Source organism: Mizuhopecten yessoensis, unplaced genomic scaffold (genome assembly GCF_002113885.1).
Source record: "Mizuhopecten yessoensis strain PY_sf001 unplaced genomic scaffold, ASM211388v2 scaffold245, whole genome shotgun sequence".
NCBI classification, from domain to species: Eukaryota; Metazoa; Mollusca; class Bivalvia; order Pectinida; family Pectinidae; genus Mizuhopecten; species Mizuhopecten yessoensis.
In genome coordinates, this window is record NW_018403450.1 from 517941 (window position 1) to 542425 (window position 24485).

The 24485-nt window shown below is 34.5% G+C and overlaps 1 protein-coding gene across 3 annotated transcripts in view; it reads left to right on the forward strand.

The window, feature by feature from the left end:
* The window catches only part of LOC110445220 (protein yippee-like 1), a 64472-nt gene extending 40961 nt beyond the window's left edge, over positions 1-23511 (forward strand). For 2 of the 3 annotated variants that reach the window (XM_021489725.1, XM_021489735.1), the window contains exons 4-5: positions 16400-16508; positions 17828-23511. In XM_021489725.1, the coding sequence (XP_021345400.1) occupies positions 16400-16508; positions 17828-17917 (199 nt within the window). In that variant the 3' untranslated portion in view covers positions 17918-23511. The remainder of the gene's footprint in view (positions 1-16399; positions 16509-17827) is intronic. The other variant, XR_002462333.1, reaches the window with a different exon arrangement.
* The last annotated feature ends 974 nt before the right edge of the window (positions 23512-24485 follow it).

Here is a 24485-nt window from a genome sequence, read left to right on the forward strand (position 1 = left end):
GAACACACTGTTCTGTTAATAATAAACATACAATATTCAACAGTTTAAGATTAAACAATGGACTCATTAGAATATGCGGAAATTGTGATACTGTCTCCCTACATTAGATTTTCAACTAGGGATGCACTTCCTATTTCCGTTTATCAATACACTCATTCGACCTTAACTTTGAATTTGGAAAACTCCTCCTCATTTTCTCTACATGTTTATTAGACATATAGCTCAAGAACTTATGTACAGAGTTGTTGCCCTTTGTTTGCAATCATTAAATGCCAACTAGTGTCTCAGTTTCGAAAAAAAATCTTTGAAAGTTGGAAAGGTTTACCATTAATTATTAGTTCACCTCTGTTACTACAGTTAATTATGTATTAAAGCATTTCCAACCTGTCCTAACAACAAAAGTCAATCAGCTTTCCTCTGATATCTCGGAAACTAATGGTGTAACTACAGTTATAATACCACAATCAATGAATTACTCTGTAAAATTACAAAAGCAGAACTCTTCAATTTAGTTCACACATTCCTGCTATTTCTGTTGGCCCTAACCATTTCCACAACTCAACTTGCTTCCTGAATACAAAACAATAAAATTGTTTTGAAAACTAAACATTTTTTTAAAGAATTCACAAATTGCAAAAAATGGATGGAGGGATAGAGAACCTCATAAAACCAATATAAACAGTGAACATTATAAAGGGAACAGGAAAATAAACCAGCTATCATTTTGTTATACATATGAGATTGTTGTCATATTCCTGTTGTGAGTGGGACAGAATTGAACTTAAAATGTACAATGTCTTTATTTGAGTTCCATTAAGTAAATATAATTATAGGTGTGGTTTGCATCAAAACCACAAAGTCTATACTGAGCATTAAAAAAACAAGTTATATACAAATAGTCATTGAATGATATCAGGAAACTCATCCGGCCGTGTAGACTGACTTAATGCATTGTAACCTTGTGTTTTACTGGAGACAATAAAAGTACTGACCTAGCTCATGGGAACACTATCTTGAGGAGTGTCACAGATTATACGGATATTTCTGCTCAGTGTCTCGAAATGGGGACAGGTCAGTTTGTACAATCCTATACCAGTAAATGGATACCAGTAGGTATACCTTATGCATGATGTAGATTATGTGCCAAAGCCATGAATTCAGGGGGTTTTAGAGGGTCATCAAGTCTGTATAAAAAAGTGGTTCAACATGCATGGTACTTGGATTAATTAAACGTCTTGGGGCTTTGACAATTTTCTGTCAACTTAGACACCAACCTCTTTGGGTCAATTTTTTTTCCTAATTTTTCAAGTGATTAAAAAAAAATGTTTGATCTTCATAGTTCTATCCATTAATTAAAAACATAACCTTGTATTAAACACATAGATAGAGGTTTGAATGAGTCAGATGTGCCAATAGCTTGTGGGAACATAATACAAATGTTAACCGATTCATAAATGATCATAATGACACCTGTTACCAAAGGTTGTCAGATAGAATGAACTAATATTGGCACATAGAAATGGTCGACCAAAATATCTGAGACACCTTAATTTACTAACCTATAAGATATTCCCAGGGGCACCATCACGAATGCTCGGTAGTCCCAAAAATTATACCCAAGTCAGGAAATAAAACACAGTAGTCTACGGTAGATTTCAGTCTGATTTCATTTTAATTCATTAACAGAGTTAGTCGGTACTATATAAGGTCCAGTGGTAGAATTCATTAACAGCGTTAGTCTGTACTGTATAAGGTCCATTAGTAGAATTCATTAACAGAGAAAGTCGGTACTATATAAGGTCCATTGGTTGAATTCATTAACAGAGTTAGTCAGTACTGTATAAGGTCCATTGGTAGGATTCATTAACAGAGTTAGTCGTTACTATATAAGGTCCATTGGTAGAATTGATTAACAGAGTTAGTCGGTTCTATATAAGGTCCATTGGTACAATTCATTAAGAGTTAGTCGGTATTATATAATAAGTTCCAGTGGTAGAGTGGGTACTATATAAGGTCCATCGGTAGAATTCATTAACAGATTTAGTCGGTACTGTATAAGGTCCATTAGTAGAATTCATTAACAGAGTTAGTCAGTACTGTATAAGGTCCATTGGTAGAATTGATTAACAGAGTTAGTCGGTCCTGTATAAGGTCCATTGGTAGAATTCACCAACAGAGTTAGTCGGTACTGGATAAGGTCCATTGGTAGAATTGATTAACAGAGTTAGTCGGTACTGTATAAGGTCCATTAGTAGAATTCATTAACAGAGCTAGTCGGTACTATATAAGGCCCATTGGTAGAATTCATTAAGAGTTAGTCGGTATTATATAATAAGTTCCAGTGGTAGAGTGGGTACTATATAAGGTCCATCGGTAGAATTCGTTAACAGAGTTAGTCGGTAATATTTAAGGTCCATTGGTAGAATTCGTTAACAGAGTAAGTCGGTACTGTTTAAGGTCAATTGGTAGAATTCATTAAGAGTTAGTCGGTATTATATAATAAGTTCCAGTGGTAGAGTGGGTACTATATAAGGTCCATAGGTAGAATTCATTAACAGATTTAGTCGGTACTGTATAAGGTCCATTGGTAGGATTCATTAACAGAGTTAGTCGGTTCTATATAAGGTTCATTGGTAGAATTCATTAACCGAGTTAGTCGGTACTCTATAAGGTCCATTGGTAGAATTGATTAACAGAGTTAGTCGGTACTGGATAAGGTCCATTGGTAGAATTCATTAAAAGAGTTAGTCGGTACTATATAAGGACCATTTGTAGAATTCATTAACATAGTTAGTCGGTACTGTATAAGGTCCATTGGTAGGATTCATTAACAGAGTTAGTCGTTACTCTATAAGGTCCATTGGTAGAATTGATTAACAGAGTTAGTCGGTCCTATATAAGGTCCATTGGTTGAATTCATTAACAGAGTTAGCCGGTACTATATAAGGTCCAGTGGTAGAATTCATTAACAGAGATAGTCAGTACTATATAAGGTCCATTGGTATAATTCATTAACAGAGTAAGACGGTACTATATAAGGTCCATAGGTAGAATTCATTAACAGATTTAGTCGGTACTATATAAGGCCCATTGGTAGAATTCATTAAGAGTTAGTCGGTATTATATAATAAGTTCCAGTGGTAGAGTGGGTACTATATAAGGTCCATCGGTAGAATTCATTAACAGAGTAAGTCGGTACTGTATAAGGTCCATTAGTAGAATTCATTAACAGAGTTAGCCGGTACTATATAAGGTCCATCGGTAGAATTCGTTAACAGAGTAAGTCGGTACTGTATAAGGTCCATTGGTAGAATTGATTAACAGAGTTAGTCGGTTCTATATAAGGTTCATTGGTAGAATTCATTAAAAGAGTTAGTCGGTACTATATAAGGACCATTTGTAGAATTCATTAACAGATTTAGTCGGTACTATATAAGGACCATTTGTAGAATTCATTAACATAGTTAGTCGGTACTGTATAAGGTCCATTGGTAGAATTGATTAACAGAGTTAGTCGGTCCTGTATAAGGTCCATTGGTAGGATTCATTAACAGAGTTAGTCAGTACTGTATAAGGTCCATTAGTAGAATTCATTAACAGAGCTAGTCGGTACTATATAAGGTCCATAGGTAGAATTCATTAACAGATTTAGTCGGTACTATATAAGGACCATTTGTAGAATTCATTAACAGAGTAAGTCCGTACTGTATAAGGTCCATTGGTAGGATTCATTAACAGAGTTAGTCGGTAATATTTAAGGTCCATTGGTAGAATTGATTAACAGAGTTAGTCGGTACTACATAAGGTCCATCGGTAGAATTCGTTAACAGAGAAAGTCGGTACTATATAAGGTGCATTGGTAGAATTCATTAAAAGAGTTAGTCGGTACTATATAAGGTCCATTGGTAGAATTCATTAAGAGTTAGTCGGTATTATATAATAAGTTCCAGTGGTAGAGAAGAAAACCTGACATTTATATTTTTCATTATAGTAATCTGAATTATGAAGAAGACAAAAATGATGTGAAGGAGGTTGATCTAAGACTGTGATGGTCGAGTGAAATATATAACAACAGTTTTGTATAATCACAAACACACTAACTGAACTGGTACATTGTACTGAAATGTTGAATCCAAATTAAAAATACAATGAACAAAGGAACCAAGGAGACAATAAGAATGGCAGTATAAAACCCCAGGTAATTGTTTAAAGGTCGCATACATTTGTTGTTGCTATCAGATGCACCAGCCAAAGGTTTTACCTTCAAAACCAGGAGAAACTCTGAATGATATAATAAACAGGGTGAAATACCAGATGGAAACATTGACCTATGGGAGATGGTTGTGTTTCAATAGAGTTACAAGCAATTCCTGCAATATAATACAACTTTCATTATTGCCACATTTAAAAACTGCTCTCTGTGACTAGTAAGCTCTTGACACACTACGTCTGTGCATGAGTTGGCAGAAATTGAAATCAAGTAGCTGGAAAGTAAAAAGGTTCATGATAACTGTTATGTCCTACTGTGTTTATGAAAACCTCTCTGTTGGGAAACCCTGACTACACCATTTATTGATCCTTTGGAAATATATAGTAAGATAAATCCAGAAAGTGAAATTTATACTATCATGTTTATCTTGTTCTTTGTTTAAAAATAAGCTTATTAGGAGACATGTCAGACTTTTGGTTTCATAACTTCAGGAAGGGAAAAAAAACAAACTTTCAAGGGCTCCTTCTCAAAATAAGGATAAAAGTTTGAGAGCCTGGTGGTGGTATTTTTATGACACAGTATATGAGAATATCTCCGGAAAAAATCCATATAAAAAAAAATGCTTTGTCTCAGTTTTAACTGCAGATTATTGCTATCGATAGTTTGCTGTCAATTCATGAACAGTGGTGACGATTGCTGGAGAAATCTTTGTGTGACAGACCTAAAAGTTGGTGAAATAAAAATTGTGTCTGTTGATAGTCTACGTACAACATAGAAGTAGCAGAGATAAGAGGTTGCTTTTAAAAACCATTTACGTTTTAAAATGTTGTTGATATCTAGGTATGAACTACAAAAACATTTTTGTATCACATTAGACTCAACGAGACAGAAACATATGTTAGATACAGGTACAGTGGTGCAGGCCATCACAACGTATAAGTTTAATATTTCTGCTTGATTGCATTACCTGATAGGGGAGAGTGCCCCTGTACGTTAGCTATAGGAGGTAAAGTAGAGAGGGTTGATAGATAAGCAGTTGTATGTGGGTTAGATATTGTTTAGTCAGTATTTATGTTTGCCATCAGCTGTAGTTAATGTACACACACTGCATATCTGCATGCACAGGATCACAACACAATTTTCACTTGGTGCCTGGTTATTCTCAACTTTGATAGATGCTTCTATTTTTATACCTTGTAGCATTTTACATTTCCTCAATTGTGTAATCAAGGATGATATACAAACCCGGAATCAAACCCCTCTAAACTTACGCTTGCTCTGCCAACGACTCCAGCATCTAGCATCCACGTCTTCCTGGACTCACCCCCACCAAAGTTTCCTAACAGTCTAGTTTTGTTTTTAAATATTCAGGGAACGGTTATGTAATAAACATATACTCACAAAACAAGCAGATATCTATTAAAATACCTTCTAATTATTCAACAACTCCATTCACAAACAACAAGTGCTGATTTTGCCAACAAGGGAGTCATTTTCGATAATCAGCATTTATACTTAGGTACCAATTTCTTGAAACCACCCTTTTAACTCTTCAATGCCTACATTAATTAAGAAAATAACACTGTGACCATATAAAGAAAACCATTTGATTAATACATACTTCACCCCTACATATTTAAAGTGGACTTTCCCAGTCATCCATTTCGTTATATTCAATTGTGACTTTAAGGGTGATGGGTTAATTAATTGGCATAGTCCAAGTAATCTAATACTGCAGGTATAATACTGCAGGTAAGTTAAGAAATATAACTACAGAAGTGGCTAGGCAACAACCACACCCTGTCTGTGTCAGATATTTGAATGATCTTTTCCAAACTTATTTTTAAATTATACATAATATGATGAAACATTGTCTATTAGTGTACGTAACATCATTGAATACACGGTCTTTAACCATTATCACAGTGCAAGCTAACATTGCTATGTGCAGTGAAAAGACAGAATTGTTTGTATTAAAAAACATTTATAAACGGCTTTGAGGATCTAACAGCTGGGCAAGTGAAACCACATGCTACTGTCAACGTATAAAGAATAGTTAATGAGGTATAAATAGGCCAGGTAGTGATACTGTAGATGCACTACATTGTATGTGGGTAGTGATGCAATCTCAATCTCAGCCAGCTGGAGATTTGTCAAATCCGTCGGGAATCCTTACTTTGACAGTTAAGTCTGGGGTGTTGTGTGCTGGTAGTGTTGTGTTATATAGGTAGTTATAAAGTCAAAAGATAGCCAGATGATGTATACAATTGATACAAATGTTTATAAATGCCATGGAATTGGTGAAGATGCTGTAACAATAGGTACTTTAAAAGTGGTTGGAGTAAGGTGGGTGGTGCAGTGGATATCCCACTCCCCTTTCACCAATGCAAGAAGGCAAGGGTTTAATTCCGCAATCACCAATGCAGGAAGGCAAGGGTTAATTCCGCAATCACCAATGCAAGAAGGCAAGGGGTTAATTCCGCAATCACCAATGCAAGAAGGGAAGGGTTAATTCCGCAATCACCAATGCAAGAAGGCAACGGTTTAATTATGCAATCACCAATGCAAGAAGGCAAGGGTTTATTCCGCAATCACCAATGCAAGAAGGCAAGGTTTTAATTCCGCAATCACCAATGCAAGAAGGCAACGGTTTAATTCGGCAATCACCAATGCAAGAAGGCAAGGGTTTAATTCCACTTTCACCAATGCAAGAAGGCAAGGGTTTAATTCCGCAATCACCAATGCAAGAAGGCAAGGGTAGTAATTCCTCAATATCCAATGCAAGAAGGCAAGGGTTTAATTCCGCAATCACCAATGCAAGAAGGCAAGGGTTTAATTCCACTTTCACCAATGCAAGAAGGCAACGGTTTAATTCCACTTTCACCAATGCAAGAAGGCAAGGGTTTAATTCCGCAATCACCAATGCAAGAAGGCAAGGCTTTAATTCCACAATCACCAATGCAAGAAGGCAAGGGTTTAATTCCACTTTCACCAATGCAAGAAGGCAAGGGTTTAATTCTGCAATCACCAATGCAAGAAGGCATGGGTTAAATTCCGCAATCACCAATGCAAGAAGGCAAGGGTTTAATTCCACTTTCACCAATGCAAGAAGGCAACGGTTTAATTCCGCAATCACCAATGCAAGAAGGCAAGGGTTTAATTCTGCAATCACCAATGCAAGAAGGGAAGGGTTTAATTCTGCAATCAGATGCGAAAAAGCATGGGGTCACATACCTGTTTGACTTCATGGAAAATGGTCTAGAAAAACATCAATAGGTATTATTTATACTGTAAAGGTATAGCATCATAATTGGACACACACTACATCTCAGAGCCAGCAATATGTTGGTTTACTGTGTAACACACATGCTGCTCTAATCCATAGGCACATTTGTTTATAAATAGAAAGTTCATGAATGTAAATGTTACATAATTCTATTATTGTTGTGGGGATATGAATAGCAGTTAACATACTCATACACAGCTATTTGTGTGTATAGTTAAGAGTTTACATGTAGACATGCACATTCTCACATAATGGGGATAGTTTTACCTACCGTTATATATAATGCACAATTGCCTTATTATCTACAAGTACAATGGCACTATGATGAATAGATAGAATTATAAATCTTTCATTTCGATGGTGTGTTTCATGTGAAATTATATCATCTACACTGGTGTATAGTGACATAAATACCAATTTCTCACATTAACAATGTAACACTAGTGTATGTTGGTTGTGTGTCTGCATTATATTAGTAATATGTGTTAAGTGAATAAGATAAGTAATAGCCAAACTATACTATATATGATAATCATTGCCAAAATTACTATACAATATAATTTGAATTAAAATAATAAATACATTTTAAACGTTTTATAATTCCTCAAGATGTTGTCCATTATTTCATAATCAGCTGTTTATCGATGGTATTTATAACCTGATGATATTCCTCTTGTATACCCCTCCCCCACCCCCCTGATAGGTTTTCCTGATTAACCCATATTCCTGGTGATATATTCCTCATGCAGATAGTCTGTGCTGATCTTCATAATTGTCCCCTTGTTATTCCTTACTTTGTTCATCCATTATAAACCCTATGTTATTCCATATAATATTCCCACAGCGATATCATTACATATGATTTTTCCTACATTCGATCCTTTCCTTCTCCGTGGTATATTCCTGATAACATACATGCATGTCCCAAACGATTCCCCCTGTTATTTTTCTAGCTTATTCCTGACGTCATTCCTCAAATGTGGTATTTCGTTTGTCCATATTCCACAGGAAGTTCACCAGGGTATTACTTATATGCTTCCATATTTCAGATTGAAAAGCTAGTCATTAGCAGGTGCTACCAGCTTATCACAATTAAATTGCAATGTTTCATTTATAGAAATGAAAGTTAAAAGAGAAGCACTTATGTAGGATGTGTGTTTTAAACAGTATTGATAAAATGACAATGAATTGATGAGGTGTTTTTTTTGTGCCAAAGGTGTCAATTACTATACTGCTGTTCTCACTGTTAATTAGGACGTGGGAGCGTGCTGATCGTTATCAACCTGTCCAATTATATTTAATAGACCATCAATAATCCTTTATCAAAACAATTAAAGTGATGTGACATTGAAATCCTAATAGAACAAAATAGCACTATTTATCTTTTACCTTGTCACCTAAAGCATTTCATAAATACAAACTTGTTTATTGCGTCCAGCTTTAAACGGCGAATAACTAGACTCAGTTCTGGCTTAAGCTTCTTAAAACTATTTTGTCAGGTCACCTTTTAAACTAAGAACTGTAAATTAAGGAGATCAATTTGACTGCTGTTCTAGGGGTTTTAGAGGAGGCGGGCCTCACTGTTAGATAGTAATACTTCCTGTAGCTATTGCACAAACATTTGGAAAGGTACAATACATCATTATTTGATGTTATAGAAATAAAACATGTTCAGAGATCATATCCAGTTAACATGTTCAGAGATCATTTCCAGTTTTACCATTCCCTTGTAATTGAAAATATCATCATTAGTTACTTGTTTTAGCTGTAGTTTTCTGGCTTCATCTGTAGTCCAGTGACATCACAGGGAAACCATCAATAATTTTGTTAGATTCTGTGTGTGTGTTAGTTCTATCACTCACTCCTACCAGTATGCCAAGCACCGAATTGGTTGATAGCATGGCATATGCATGGTCACGTTGAAAGCCATCCCTCATTCAGAAAAATAAAAAAGAATGATTGGAATCTGCTGAATAATTTGTTCTGTAAGAGAATGAGGTAGCATGCACTTTATTACAACATGCACAAAACCCATGCTTTGTTTCTCTGAGCAATGGAGATGGTGTTCCCAGTCCTATCCTAAATAGGTGGAATGGAAATATAGAGACTCAGTTTCAGTGATAACTTCTATTTAGCAGCCAAATCAACTTAAATCATCTCGATGGAAGTGTTAGAAACAGCGTTTATTCACGTATTATACTGGTTCTCTGTGCTGCAGAAACACTCACCTAAGTCTGTGGAGAGAGCTAATAAGCATTTCACAGTTATATAAGAAAATATTTCTTGGGGAAACAGTTCAGGATGTCTTAACAAGGACTGTTAACTCATTCACCCCTAAATATTTCAACTGGGTTTGCCCAGTCTATGATTTGGTAAGATTCAAATGTGACTTTAGGATGAAAGGGTTAACACTCACTTCTGATACCTAATCTATCTACATGGTATGCCAATAAAGTATTTGGCAGCAAATTCGTTTCTAAATAGCTATTAAAATTATATATTTAACCAGTTTTAGGAATGATCTGCAATATTCTTTTTGGTTTAGAAAAATATAAAATTTCAGTTTAAAACCAAACAGGAAAGGGGTTCAGTAAATTCAGTAGCTGCAGAAAATGCAAAAATGCCATTTTTAGATGTTAGTGGAGATTTATTGTAGTATCCAGAGCAAGACTGACAAGAATGCTCCTGAAACTGAACATGTTTATTGCAGAGCTATATACCAGGCTATAAATCTGATCTAGATAATCTTGTTTCAAACTCAAATTACTGTCTGTGTCAGAATCTTTTAAACTTGTCGTCCATTACTGCATTTGTGAATGAATTGTACGGGTTGGGTAGTAGAATTTACCAGACAGGATGTCTGCTTTGATGATCTAATGGCTGACATTGGTACTCTGTGGTCTTACTAGCCAGAACACAGCGACGTCATTTTAATGGTAAACACAACTTACTACATTGAACTGGCAAGTGTTCAGGGAATTGTATGAAAATGAAATGGAGGTTTTAAAGGGAACGGCAGTCTTGCATTTGGTATTGATCTTGGTAAAATTTTCATCATCATGCCAAATCCTTTAGCAGATCTATAACTCTTTGCTGACTCTAGGTCAATTTAAATATTCCACTTTCTCCCTTAAATACCATACATAATCCTCCTATGTTATTGGACAGAATGCCACAGAGGCATAGCATGTCATAATGAATTTTATAATCTGGAAAATTTTCATTGTATTATCGATTCCAAATATATTGCTTCCCAATTCACAAAATGTATTGTATCATTTGATCTTCTACCTGTCATCTTCGAAATCCAAAGGTTGCTTGTCTCTAACATGCATTTAAAAAGTCCCGGTGTGCAGCACCTTACAAATGACACGAGTTGACTTAATAGAATCCTGTATGCCTATGACTAATGCTTTGATTGAAGATAAAAGTTAATAGCATGTCTGCGTGTGTAACAGTGAAATACACAGACGTTGATCAAGATTTCTGAGTAGCTGTTTAATAAACTTCAAACAAACATGTATCAACTGTCTATCAGCCCTGCAATTGGTCAGTATTTGATGTCTGGAACCTGTCAAATAGCTAACTTGGAGCCACCATTTTTTTCCTGAGAATATATTGCAATTTGAGAGTATGAAATCCTTGGGTTTGAAAGATGTCTATCAGTGAAGTTAATACCAAATATAGGTGATAAATCGGGTTTTAATGGACTTTGTAAAAATACGGCAGTCATTTGATATATAAACAAGTGTATATAAAATGATTTAGAAAATAAAAGGTTTGTAACATAAAAGTCAAATCTTGTGTATCAAACATCATTAGAACATGTGAAAATCATGCAGGCTGGATGGAATATTTGTTTACTTATATTTCTGATTGGACAGCCATTTATTTTGGACAGCTTTTTCCTGTTTTGCTTACCTATATGTATTCTGCGCACCCCGCACTTTGGGCATTAAATTTCTCAAAAAAATGTGCGCAAAATACACGAGTTTTTACGGTAATTCGAGGTAGAAATATGTTGAAAAATAAAGTATTGGAAAAGGATGGAGAATGTGATTTGCTAGGTCTTACTTAATGCTTTCTACCAAACTGTGTTATTGCTGCAGACTCTCTTCTCAGTTAAAAACCCCAACAAGATCTGATTGGTTGAACAACTCCCAATCACCAAGAGAATAGATAGATTGCATAATATTGAAGCACGTCTGAGCTTCAATCTATACATAAAAGATAGGAAATGCTCATCTAATCTTCAAAGACCAACCGACTACCATTTCACTAGTGTCTTTTAGATGGAGCTTCAGAAACAGTAAGACTTTGATGTCATAATTCCTGATAAAGATCAATGACAATTTATTCTGTTTGAATGACAAGTTGTTTTTCTTTGCTTGTAATGTAGAGCTAATAAACAAGACTATGTTTTAGTAACATAAAATTCTTGATACATATTTGCTTATTTTCTTTGTATTTACCTTGGCAGTGGTATCTTTTTGGGGTTTTCCATGGGCAGTGGTATCTTTTTGGGGTTTTACAGGGCAAGTGGTGTCTTTTTGGGGTTTTACAGGGCAAGTGGTGTCTTTTTATGGTTTTACAGGGCAAGTGGTGTCTTTTTAGGGTTTTACAGGGCAAGTGGTGTCTTTTTGGGGTTTTGCAGGGCAAGTGGTGTCTTTTTGGGGTTTTGCAGGGCAAGTGGTGTTTTTTTGGGGTTTTACAGGGCAAGTGGTATGTTTTTGGGGTTTTACATGGGCAGTGGTATCTTTTGGGGGTTTTACAGGGCAAGTGGTGTCTTTTTGGGGTTTTACAGGGCAAGTGGTATGTTTTAGGGGTTTTACATGGGCAGTGGTATCTTTTTGGGGTTTTACAGGGCAAGTGGTATGTTTTTGGGGTTTTACATGGGCAGTGATGTCTTTTTGGGGTTTTACAGGGCAAGTGGTATCTTTTTGGGGTTTTACAGGGCAAATGGTATCTTTTTGTAGTCAAACAAAACAATCTTTATTTTAAACTATCATAGTTTTGAACTGGTTAATTTTGGATTTAAATCATAAATCAAAATTTCACATTCAGCTTTTTCCGTCATTTCTATATATATTCACCCAATCTATCAAATTTTTGTTATAAATTGAAAATTATGGAATTTTTGTTTTGTCGTACATGCGCTTCAGTGCTAATTGAAGTTGATCACTTTGACTTTTAGATAGGAAGCAGTGTTGTGTTATAAATGTTTAGTGAGTCCATCATGACTGTGTATCCATTAATATCTTTGTCATAGAAGGAGGTCCTCAAACAGTTGGCTGCTGTTCCATACTCCATGTGAGGTAAAAATAATTGAAAGTGAAGGGCAAGGTCAACGATAAACAAAGAAAAGTTGCCACCACAATTATCCTGTAACAGCTAGCATCCTTCTAGCCTGCAGATATGAAGCAGATAGTATGCTTTGTAGCTATAACAGCCAAAGTCTGTGGGCTGACCGTCTAGTAGCTGTTTTTATGTCAGTTTAACAAGGCTCTTTTAAATGTCATTTTCTTCACTATAATTTTACCTGTGATGTGACAATGGTGCTTAATAGTCCTTGGAAAGGAGGTTATAATGTCATGGGGGTTTCAAGTAATGTCTGATTAACTCCTAAGGAAGGAGTAATAGATGTAAGGCTAATTATGGGCCTTAGGAAGGAGTTTGGTATAATGGAGGTAAGGTAATCAGTTATAGTAGTCCTGAGGAAGGTGGTTAGTATAATGGAGGTTAGGTAATGAGTTATAATAGTCCTGAGAAAGGTGGTTAGTACAATGGAGGTTAGGTAATGAGTTATAGTAGTCCTGAGGAAGGTGGTGAGTATAATGGAGGTAAGGTAATGAGTTATAATAGTCCTGAGTAAGGTGGTTAGTATAATGGAGGTAAGGTAATGAGTTATAATAGTCCTGAGAAAGGTGGTAAGTATAATGGAGGTAAGATAATGAGTTATAATAGTCCTGAGGAAGGTGGTAAGTATAATGGAGGTTAGGTAATGAGTTATAATAGTCCTTAGGAAGGCGGTTAGTATAATGAAGGTTAGGTAATGAGTTATAATAGTCCTTAGGAAGGCGGTTAGTATAATGAAGGTTAGGTAATGAGTTATAATAGTCCTTAGGAAGGCGGTTAGTATAATGAAGGTTAGGTAATGAGTTATAATAGTCCTTAGGAAGGTGGTTAGTATAATGAAGGTTAGGTAACGAGTTATAGTAGTCCTGAGGAAGGTGGTTAGTATAACGGAGGTAAGGTAATGAGTTATAGTAGTCCTGCGGAAGGTGGTTAGTATACTTGAGGTAAGGTAATGAGTTATAGTAGTCCTGCGGAAGGTGGTTAGTATACTTGAGGTAAGGTAATGAGTTATAGTAGTCCTGCGGAAGGTGGTTAGTATACTTGAGGTAAGGCAATGAGTTATAGTAGTCCTGAGGAAGGTGGTAAGTATAATGGAGGTTATGTAATGAGTTATAGTAGTCCTGAGGAAGGTGGTAGGTATAATGGAGGTTAGGTAATGAGTTATAATAGTCCTTAGGAAGGCGGTTAGTATAATGAAGGTTAGGTAATGAGTTATAATAGTCCTTAGGAAGGCGGTTAGTATAATGAAGGTTAGGTAATGAGTTATAGTAGTCCTGAGGAAGATGGTAAGTATAATGGAGGTAAGGTAATGAGTTATAGTAGTCCTGAGGAAGATGGTTAGTATAATGGAGGTTAGGTAATGAGTTATAATAGTCCTTAGGAAGGTGGTTAGTATAATTGAGGTAAGGTAATGAGTTATAATAGTCCTGAAGAAGGTGGTTAGTATAATGAAGGTTAGGTAACGAGTTATAGTAGTCCTGAGGAAGGTGGTTAGTATAATGGAGGTAAGATAATGAGTTATAATAGTCCTGAGGAAGGTGGTTAGTATACTTGAGGTAAGGTAATGAGTTATAGTAGTCCTGAGGAAGGTGGTTTGTATAATGGCTGATTCTAGTCCTCAGGAAGAAAGTTATCTTGTAGTTCTCTTCAGAAAGGGTATAGTCAAGGCTAATTCCAGTCCTGGAGTGGGAGGTTAACGTAATGACTGATTCTTAGTAATCCCTGGAGGGAGGTTATTGTAACATCTGATTCTAGTCCTTAGGAGGGAGGTTAATGTAATGACTGATTCTAGCCCTTAGGAGGGAGGTTATTGTAACGACTGATTCTAGTCCTCAGGAGGGAGGTTAATGTAACGACTGACTCTAGTCCTCAGAAGGGAGGTTAATGTAATGACTAATTCTAGTTCTCAGGAGGGAGGTTAATGTAATGACTGACTCTAGTCCTCAGGAGGGAAGTAAATAGAAAGACTACCTGGACGACGATAGACCCACTCAAGTTCCGCTACATTTCTCCTTCCTTTTTGTAAGTCTTAAAGCCACAAGCCCCACCAGACACACTATTTACAACCCAGGTTCAGGTGTCCCCTTGCCAAGCATTCACCTAGTACTAGAGACAAGGGTTGGTCACGGCACCAAATGTAGTAGGAGCCGAAAAGAAATGCACAGCCAGACCGGGGTTTGATCCCAGGACCATCTTAATTCTAGATGGACGCTGTACCAATTGAGCTTCTGACAATCAACCTAGTCCAGTTCTGGCACAATAGTCCTAAGGAAGGAGATGAACCTCTTTTTGTAGGTTATTGTAATGGAAAATATTGAATTCAAAACAGAACTTGTATGACCTCCAGATCAGTGCAAAGTTAACTATCAATTTTTATGTATCGTAGCTTTGGAGTCCTGATGAGTCCGTATTCATGAAACCATTCTCAAACTCAAAATCAGTGTGCTCATGAAGCAAATTATTTTGTTCTTGGGAATGAATAAAATGTACATCTTGATAATGTTTGGGGGGACCATGGAGACCCTTGAAGCCAAATATCATTTTCAACATTTACTCTGCAAGTTCTGACTATATGTCACATGATTTAAATGAGTTAAAAGAAAGTTGGTTTGGCCAGAGAATCCAATCTTGATCATAAAAATGGTTTCACATGAACATATGTGTCCATCTGGTGACAGCAACTGTTGTGATAATCAGGAATTGTGTGTCTATGTCTGTACAACCATATACAAAGTGGTATAGGTCATTGTCTTTTGTATTTTTTTTTGCATAAAATTAATTAATGAAAAAGTTTAGAATTTTCTTAAGTAAATACAATGATATATATACATTAATTGCCGATTTCTGCTGTTAACTTCGAGGACGATTTTACACATACTCATTAACTCCTGATTAGCTGGCCCATCTTAAGCTGTAGTCGGTGTACCTTTATAAACCCGTACATACTGCTATTCAAGTAAGGTTATACATATAGGTGGTTTCTGATGAGATCTCGCTGGTATTGATCCAGCCCAACATTACAGGTTTAGGTTAGTCAGCGTTGATTGGTGACTGTAAGGGCAGGTCCTGTGATGTCTTGTAGTGCAGATTTATCAAGCAAAACGCTTGACTAAATTAAAAAAGCCATGAATCATACATGTGAAAATCAGGTAGACGTCCCAGTGACATTGTATATATATCTGTTGTTTCTCGGTGGAGATGGGTGGGGGGGTAGTGTTCAAGTGTCCGTAGTCACCCTGTGACACGTTATTCTTTCATTATGCCACCCCCTGATTCTAAACCTATTCTATTGTCAACTTGTCACATACCACATGACACCAATACATTAACATTGAACTATTAATATAAGTGGTTTACCAAATTGAGAAAAATAACCATGTCCTTGAACTTGATATTTCATACTGAGAACCCTTACTGTTCCCCACTCTTTCCAATACCCTCTACAGGCATTATCTCATGGCAAGATAAGGAAGGGGATGGATGTTCCAACATGTTTTTTTGGTCTGGTAAGTTTTGGCCTGCCTGACCTCTGTTTGCATTTGTTTCAGGGTAAATGTGGGATGTGGGCCAGCGGAGGAGAGAGTGCTACTCACCGGCCTTCATGCTGTCGCCGACATATTTTGCGAATGCTGCAAAACCACCTTAGGGTGGAAATATGTAAGTTGTGTTACTTCATAAAAAGTTCAAACCAGTTCACAAAAGCTACCAATGAAGTTACATCACAGTCCCTGGTTGATTAGAGTTTATTAAAACTTCCAAGGCATCGTTTAAATCTTTATCATTTCATTGTACTGAAGTTTTAGCAGAATCCTTCATAAGTATGTAATTCTTCAAACAGTACAATAGATGAGATTTGGTCTGACTCAAGTATACTTCTTCAGGCTTTATACTAAGTTAATAGGATAAGAACAACTTTTATAGAAAACTTTGATGGTAAGTCAATTACTTCAAAAAGAATGATTAAAATTGAGTATGGTTATAAGGGGGGGAGAGTGATGTACTGCTAGTACTTGACCTGACTTAGTTTCATGCTCACAGTGTTTGTAAACAACACAATCAGCTGATCCTGGGAGTGTATATATATGTGGGTTACTAGGTCATTTATTATAGCTAGCAGCTGTGCTATATTTATATGTGACAGCAACGTGGTAATAAGTCATGGTAATAAATCGGTATAAACAACTTCAATTCTGGCTCTGAGGGTTTAATCAGTCCAGCCAACAAAGTTTTACAAAAAAATAAATTGGGAAACTCAATTTATAAAATTATTTGTCAATCAGATTTTTATTTCTGAACATTTTTGAGTGAGACCTAATATCTTTAAAACAAATGTTTCTTATTGGTAAGTAACCTTTACATTAGAATTTTAATTTCCTATATATTTTTATTCTAATTTCTTATATATTTTTACATTATCATGTGAACGATATCCTGTAATAGAACAAAATAATGTTGGGATATCTTACTTCTGAATTCCCCCCTGATCTTGGCCTAGCCAATGCCATCGGATTTATTTGTCATTTAATTTGTTGAAATTGAATTTTAAATCCTCAGGATGATTGAGTCAGAATATAAGTAAGGATTAGGAGTTCTCAATTATTCTTTTTCTTGTATCCTCAATCAAGAACTTATTATGAAGTAAATATATGATTAATATAAGTTATTTTTTTAACTTTGCAAAATACAATTAGATCCTACAGGAATTATACAAGTGCAAAATCAAACTGAGTGTTCATTTAATGGGCCAGAAAGCAACCCTAAGCCAGAAAAACTCCCTTTGGTGCTTCTTCGTCTGTATAGAGGGAAGAAAACATTAATAACAATATCTCAGAATGGAACTCTTCTATGAAATTAAAATTAGATAAGTGGTACCCTTTACCTTAACACATAAATTTGTACTACTGTATTGGTAAATATCTTTCATCAAGTCTTTTCAAAAAGCACTTGTATATAAAGTTGATATCTTTTTCTTACAGGAACATGCATTTGAATCTAGTCAGAAGTACAAGGAGGGAAAGTTTATCATAGAGCTGGCACATATGATCAAGGACAATGGATGGGACTGATAGAAATGGGGGAGGGTATACCTCCCTTCTCTCTTGTGATGGGGGGATTGGACCTGTGAGTAAGGAATTCCCCCCTGATCATGGACTGGCCTCATTATTCTACAACTTGTGCTAATAGGACCAACACATAGGATCACACAGAACTGGAGTCCTCTGTGAAAGTCAATTTATATATAAAGTTTTGTAGAGCTGTGAAAGACTTGGATGACATGTGGAGGATATTTTAAAAGGATGACCCTTGTAATAAGGTCTTTAGTGACCTTTGAGTAAGGTCAGTTAGAAATGAGGACCTTAGACACAGATTCATGCTTCGTTGGTCTTGACCTGATGACGCTTATAGCACTGGCCACGTTTGATTTTTTTCAAGATTTGTGGCATCATGGCTAATCATGATGTGTTCAAGGCAAGATATATTCCAGCATAAGGAAGCAAGGACTGAATTGACCTTGACTGGTGACCTTGTGAAACCCTGATGTCACAACCTCTACCTTTACTGTGGACCATGTCACATTGGTGTGACCTTGTTACCAATTGTGTAGGCTTGTTTTGTATATTGTTGTAAGATGCCCCACACATTGTCAGTGTGGCTATATATGTGTCTAACTTCCTATAACAATATGTAAGCTAGTTTTGTATCTATAAGTAAACGTGTGCAAAGGTACCTAACTTTATTAAGTCATCAATGATGTTTCCTGGCCAAGTGTGAGTGTGTCAAATCAAATCAGCTCCATATATTGTGTTTTGTTGACACCGTTCCAGTGCAGACTGATATTTTATTTTAATTTGTCGATTATAAAGTGCAGACTTCTTTAGATTCCACGAATTTTGTGATCAAGAAAACATAGAGTCTGGTAGTTATAGTAAGGTGTATATGTGAATGGTTTATCTTAACATGAAACCGCTAGATTCTGGCCACCAGTATAAAACTACTATTGTATTGTTTTTATAACCAATGTTGCCTGTCTCATTTCGCATCAGTGATTGAGAAACATGGATAGAGATCTTTGCTTGTCATAATGATAAATCAGTTCTGTTAGAACAACTTATCAAAATATCTGTAAAACTTAATTCAAACACTGTTGATTTATTCAAAACATCCAAACATGAAGGTATCATAATGGATTGGAAACATCTTATATTTTACTTACATCTGTTGTCATGCCATCAACTGTCTTAGGTACAAGTGTTGTCATGGTAACAGCTTTTATATCACATCTCATAATAAATGTGCGTTAGAGTTAAGCACATGATTGATCACATGACAGTTAACAATCATATACTGGTAGGCTAAACAGGATTTTACAAAATCTCACAGAACAACAGAAATTAATAGATCATCAATGATTTATTTAATTTTTGATTCCAAACACTTTTCTCCTGTGAGAAAGCCCACTGTCTGTTTCATAACTTCATTATATATTGATATTAGATTACTGTTTGTGTTTGGTTAGCTAGGTAGACAGTGTCCTTATTTCACCAACATTACTTCATTTACATTGTAACTATTTTTTCTTGACTTAATTAAGCAATGCTGTGTCTATCAGAAGATTTAAGTTTTAAGGAAAAATCCTTGTTTAGATGTTTCATGAATTCTTGATCCTGACTTTCTGTAGAAGTGTTGGCCTAAGTGTGTGCGATTTAATGCTGTCGTACCTCTTGTTCTTTGGAGCAGTGAGAATCTGTGATAACTTTATGTATATGATGTGAGTGAGGATTTGGGATTAACATAACAGTTGGTAGGTACCGATCTCGTACTCATGAAATTCTCAGGTAAAATACATCTTTTTGCTATAAAGGAGGCAAAATATTATTATTTCAGTATGTAAAACAAATGTTATTTAGTCATTATAAGAGAGTTTGTGGGAAAGGGGGCATAACTCTCAAAACTGCCATGAAATGTTAGTGCTAAATTTAAACTATTGCACTGCTAGAGTATAATGTGTTGGTACAGTCGTACGTGTACTTTAAAACATAGTGCTATATTGAAGCAAAATCCTTGATCACTTACGTTGTAAAGTTTATTTTTTTAAATTCTATGTTATTTGGTGATTCATTCTGGCATTTCTAATTTTTGGATTTCAAGTACAGTACACTTTGTCTAAAAGTAAAACTGACTCTGTTCAATCAAGATTTTTGTCTAAACTGGCTAATGAATTTGGTTCCAACAATGAAAATGCAAGTACAAATTAGTAAAATGTTGTGGTATCAGTTTGTTTAGCTTACAGAGTGAACACTGTACATAAAAAATTATAATAAGTCTTAATTATAAGTAGTTTATAGGACTTTCTACTAGAGATTGTATCCAAAATTTATTTTACTGACATGACACAATGACTAAGTCAGAACATCTGTGATTAAACAAACAGGTCACTTTTGAGAAGTGATACTAAAAGCCATATCATGTTGTTATATATATGTTAAGTGTGTTTTAATGTGTTCGAATGCATAAATCATGTAAGATTGAAAAAAAAAAAACCCACATTTAAAAGAAATGTGTTTATCACAAAACTCTTTGTAAAAGTTATAATCCTTTATGCATTTGAAATTTTAACAATTTCTCATCTTTTCATTAATGGTTTCATTAAAAATAAAAACCCATTATTACATTCATTATAAGACTAATTCACTTGCTGACATCAATTGTATGGTATGTCCTTAGAGTATAATCTTGATAAAGTTTTTAAGAATATTTCAATGTAATGAGAACTTCATATAAGTTAGGTCTGTAAACATTTGTTATAAGTTAGGTCTGTACAAAGTTAGGTCTGTAAACATTTGTTATAAGTTAGGTCTGTAAACATTTGTTATAAGTTAGGTCTGTAAACATTTGTAAACCCTGATTTCTTCTGTGTGCTTGTAGCGTTATGACAGTTGTGTTCACCCGTAATAGTGTAGACAATGGCTGCTGGAAAAATTAACTTTTTTATTTCACAAGAATGAAACAAATTATTTCAACTTATATTTTATATTTAACTCTTTTTGGCCCGAATATTAGCGCGCTAGGGGTCTTTATGTGGGAGGAACTGGAGTACCCAGAGTAAATACCTTTTCATGTCCGATCGGGGAATCAAACCCTGGCGGCCTTGGTGAAAGGCGAGTGTGTTTTCCACTGTGCACCTGACCACCCTCAGACATTGGCTGCTTGAAACACATAATAGTGATCTACATGATGAAGATATGCTAAAAAAAGACAAAGTCAAGAAAATGATTTGTCCAGAGAAAATAAAAAAGAACAGTGTAAGAACCAATATTATTTCAAACATCATTTGTAATAAATATACTGTAATGCATGTCCAAATTTGGTTCAAGTTAAATCGCTTGACTTGCTATTTGTTATATTTCAATAATGTCAACATTAGATTATCAATTTTTGAAACATTATTTGAAAAATTGCCATATGAAGTATTATATTTTGAAATGGAAGATATAGTTCGAGATTCACTTTGATGGTATAGATAGATATTGTGTTTTTTGTGAAGTTCCATTGATACTTGATAATTTGTTTGATAGTTCATTATGTTCTGTTACCATTTCTAGGTTTTGAGGATTAAAAAACGAAAGTTACAAATATTATATTTTAATTCCATTAATTTCAAAAACTGAAATACCTTCACATGCTATTTAATAATCTGTGACATTTAAAACGAAAATGACATATAATGCAAAAACAACATACTGCTTATAGAAAACCATCCCCAATTTTAAAACAAATTCTGATGACAACACAGCCAGTGTTTTTAAAGATAGGTTAATCTGTTTGAATAAAAATTACTTTAGGACCATTTTTTTCATATTCTATACATGTATAAATGTAAGATTGTATTTGGTCTGGCAATTCTGAGAAGCTTTTAATTCTTTAGTCCTCAAAGTAATAACTACTTATGGTTATTTTTCAAACATCATCGTATGTTATGCTTGGATGCAAGTACTTCATTCTTTAAATATGCTATAATGATAAATTATTTAATGAGAAAGGAATACAAATGTTTGCCATTCCATTTATCAAAAGAGCAGATGTTTTTTGTTTGATTGGAGGTTTCTGTTTTTCCAATTTTTGTGTTTTGAAAAAAAAAATATTGAAAAAAGTAGGATGATAAACCTAGAACAGTTTACAATGATTTTCAAAGTTAATCTTTATTGATTTATTGGTGTCTTTTATTAGATGTATACATGTTTATTAGTGTGATGTAGTGCATTTCCGTGCGTAAATGTGATGTATTTTAATGGTCATAAATGATATAGTGTTTTATAGTGATATTCATATGATGTTTCATATTTTTCGGTGGTTAAAAGTGATATTAATGTTCAGTGTGTTTTTAGTGATTAAAAGTGATAGTTGTATGATGTGGTATGGCTGTGTTAGCCAGTTATGTTGAATGATTTAATTAATATCTTGCAGTCCGTATATATCCATTTCCATTATTTTTTCTAAAGTGCAATAAATATTCTCCCATACTTGCTAAGACATTTGGGGCTCAAACATTTCTTTTATCAATCAACATGTTCATTTCTTGTATATAGATTTTCATTAAAAGATTTTTCACCATTTAGATTGTATGAATACTTTCAGGAGGGATTGAGAATAATATAAGATTAAGAATGAAAATATGACCAGGTAATTCTGAAGACAATTTGTGATAAAAGTAATTTATTTTTCCAGAAAAAATTTGTTTCAACCTTTTTCTCAATGTGTAAATTTTCTATTGTTTGTAGTTTTATGTCTTCAACAGAAATTTGTGTAAATATCGCTTAATGCTACTGATATGTGTGTAATTGTTGCTTTCAATGTTATTTTGTTTTGGTCGCATACATGTTTTACTTGAAGTATATTTGATTGAATCCAATCTTACATGTAATTGGTTCCACCAGTAGTTAAACCTACCATTGTCTCAAGACTAAAGCATTACAAAAATGCTTAATAAGATAGATGTATTAGAGGTCAATATCACAACTTCACTTAATTGGTAAAAAAGGCCCCTAGCATTCAAAGTCTGATCAACACTTAAAACAACAGAGTTTTTATACAAAGTTATTTTAATTTTTTTTAATTCTCCATGTTTTATAATTTCAAAATAAAAAATAAAATAAAAAATAATTCAAAAAAATATTTAACATCATTTTCGTTTTGAAACCTCATCAAATTTTATTTTGAACAATGCAGGGCCAATATTTAAGTTTGCTGAGCCTAATCACTGCTGCACATTGTAATTGAATAATAGTTTATATCTCATTGTAAACAATAGTAATCTGTTTGTTTTGCACATTTACAATGCAAGGTCTCCACACTGTTACATGAACATCTGGCTCTGTTAAAGTTCTCTCCCTTCCACTGAAAAACAGCTATAGTTGTCTCCCTATTCCAATAAATGTCGCCTAAGTATCATATTATTTTTAAAATTGATATTTTCAACTTGAGAAAAGATAAAAACCTTTATTTTAAATTTATTTGATTAAATATCCAAAAATGGTGCATTTTAATTCACTAATTTGGAAGAAATAACATTTTTTTGAGCTTGAACACAATTGTAGTGGAATTTCAATTGACACAGGAGCAGTTTGTTTATCGGTGTGCCCATGGATGTTTGTTTGATGTACATATAGATGTGTGTGTTTATATAGAAACTCAGTATTCTCCATAATATAAAATTATGCTATTATTCTGATTAAAAGTAAACCAAAGTCTTTCAAAATGGGAAAACTTGCCTGAATGCAACACAACAAAATATATCAACTTTTTTTATAAGAAAATTAATTAAAAATAAAACTTGTAAAAATATTCAAATAGTAAAGAAAATATTTTTGATTAAATAAATATATTTATTGCAATTTCCAGTATCAGATATGATATAAATATAATGAGTGGTATGACCTTATAATAGACTTGGAAACAATTATGTAATATATTAAGTGTGGAACCTTTATAAAACTAAATAGCAATTTCTTTTTTGTTTTGCTATTTACTCTGTAGCTTCATAGCTCTGCTCCACAGCTCTGATAAGCTTAAAACTCACTCCAACTCTTATACCCTTGGAAATTATCGCCAGATCTGATAGAATTGAAAACTCACTCCAACTCTTAAAAGCTAGGAAACTAAATACAGCCTCGGAAGCTTACTCCAATTGTGATATATAGCTTCAATAGTCATGGAAACTTGCACTCTTTTAACTTATAAACTTAAAAAAACAAATTTTTCTAGACATTTTAGTTCCGTTATCAAATTTAACCCTTTCATCACTGTAGACCATAATGGATTCATCCAGATCAATGCGCGGTAGAGTCTACTAAAGTTACATAGGGGTGAAAGGGTTAAAGTCTAGAGAGATCCAGCTGCATTGGTACCCTAACTAGAATTATGTTGGTATCTGCTGGTTGTTTCAGCTTTATGAACATCTTGTTACTAAATATATTCTGATTTAAACAGATTGAAGTTTCAAATTATAGTTATTTTTCACTGCTATAATTTTAAAGCAAAATTTCAACGTTGCTAAAAGACGTAAGTTAATCCTTATACATAAAACTGAATAAAATAATGGCATGAATTTTGTTTAGTTCAGAATTTTGAAGCATT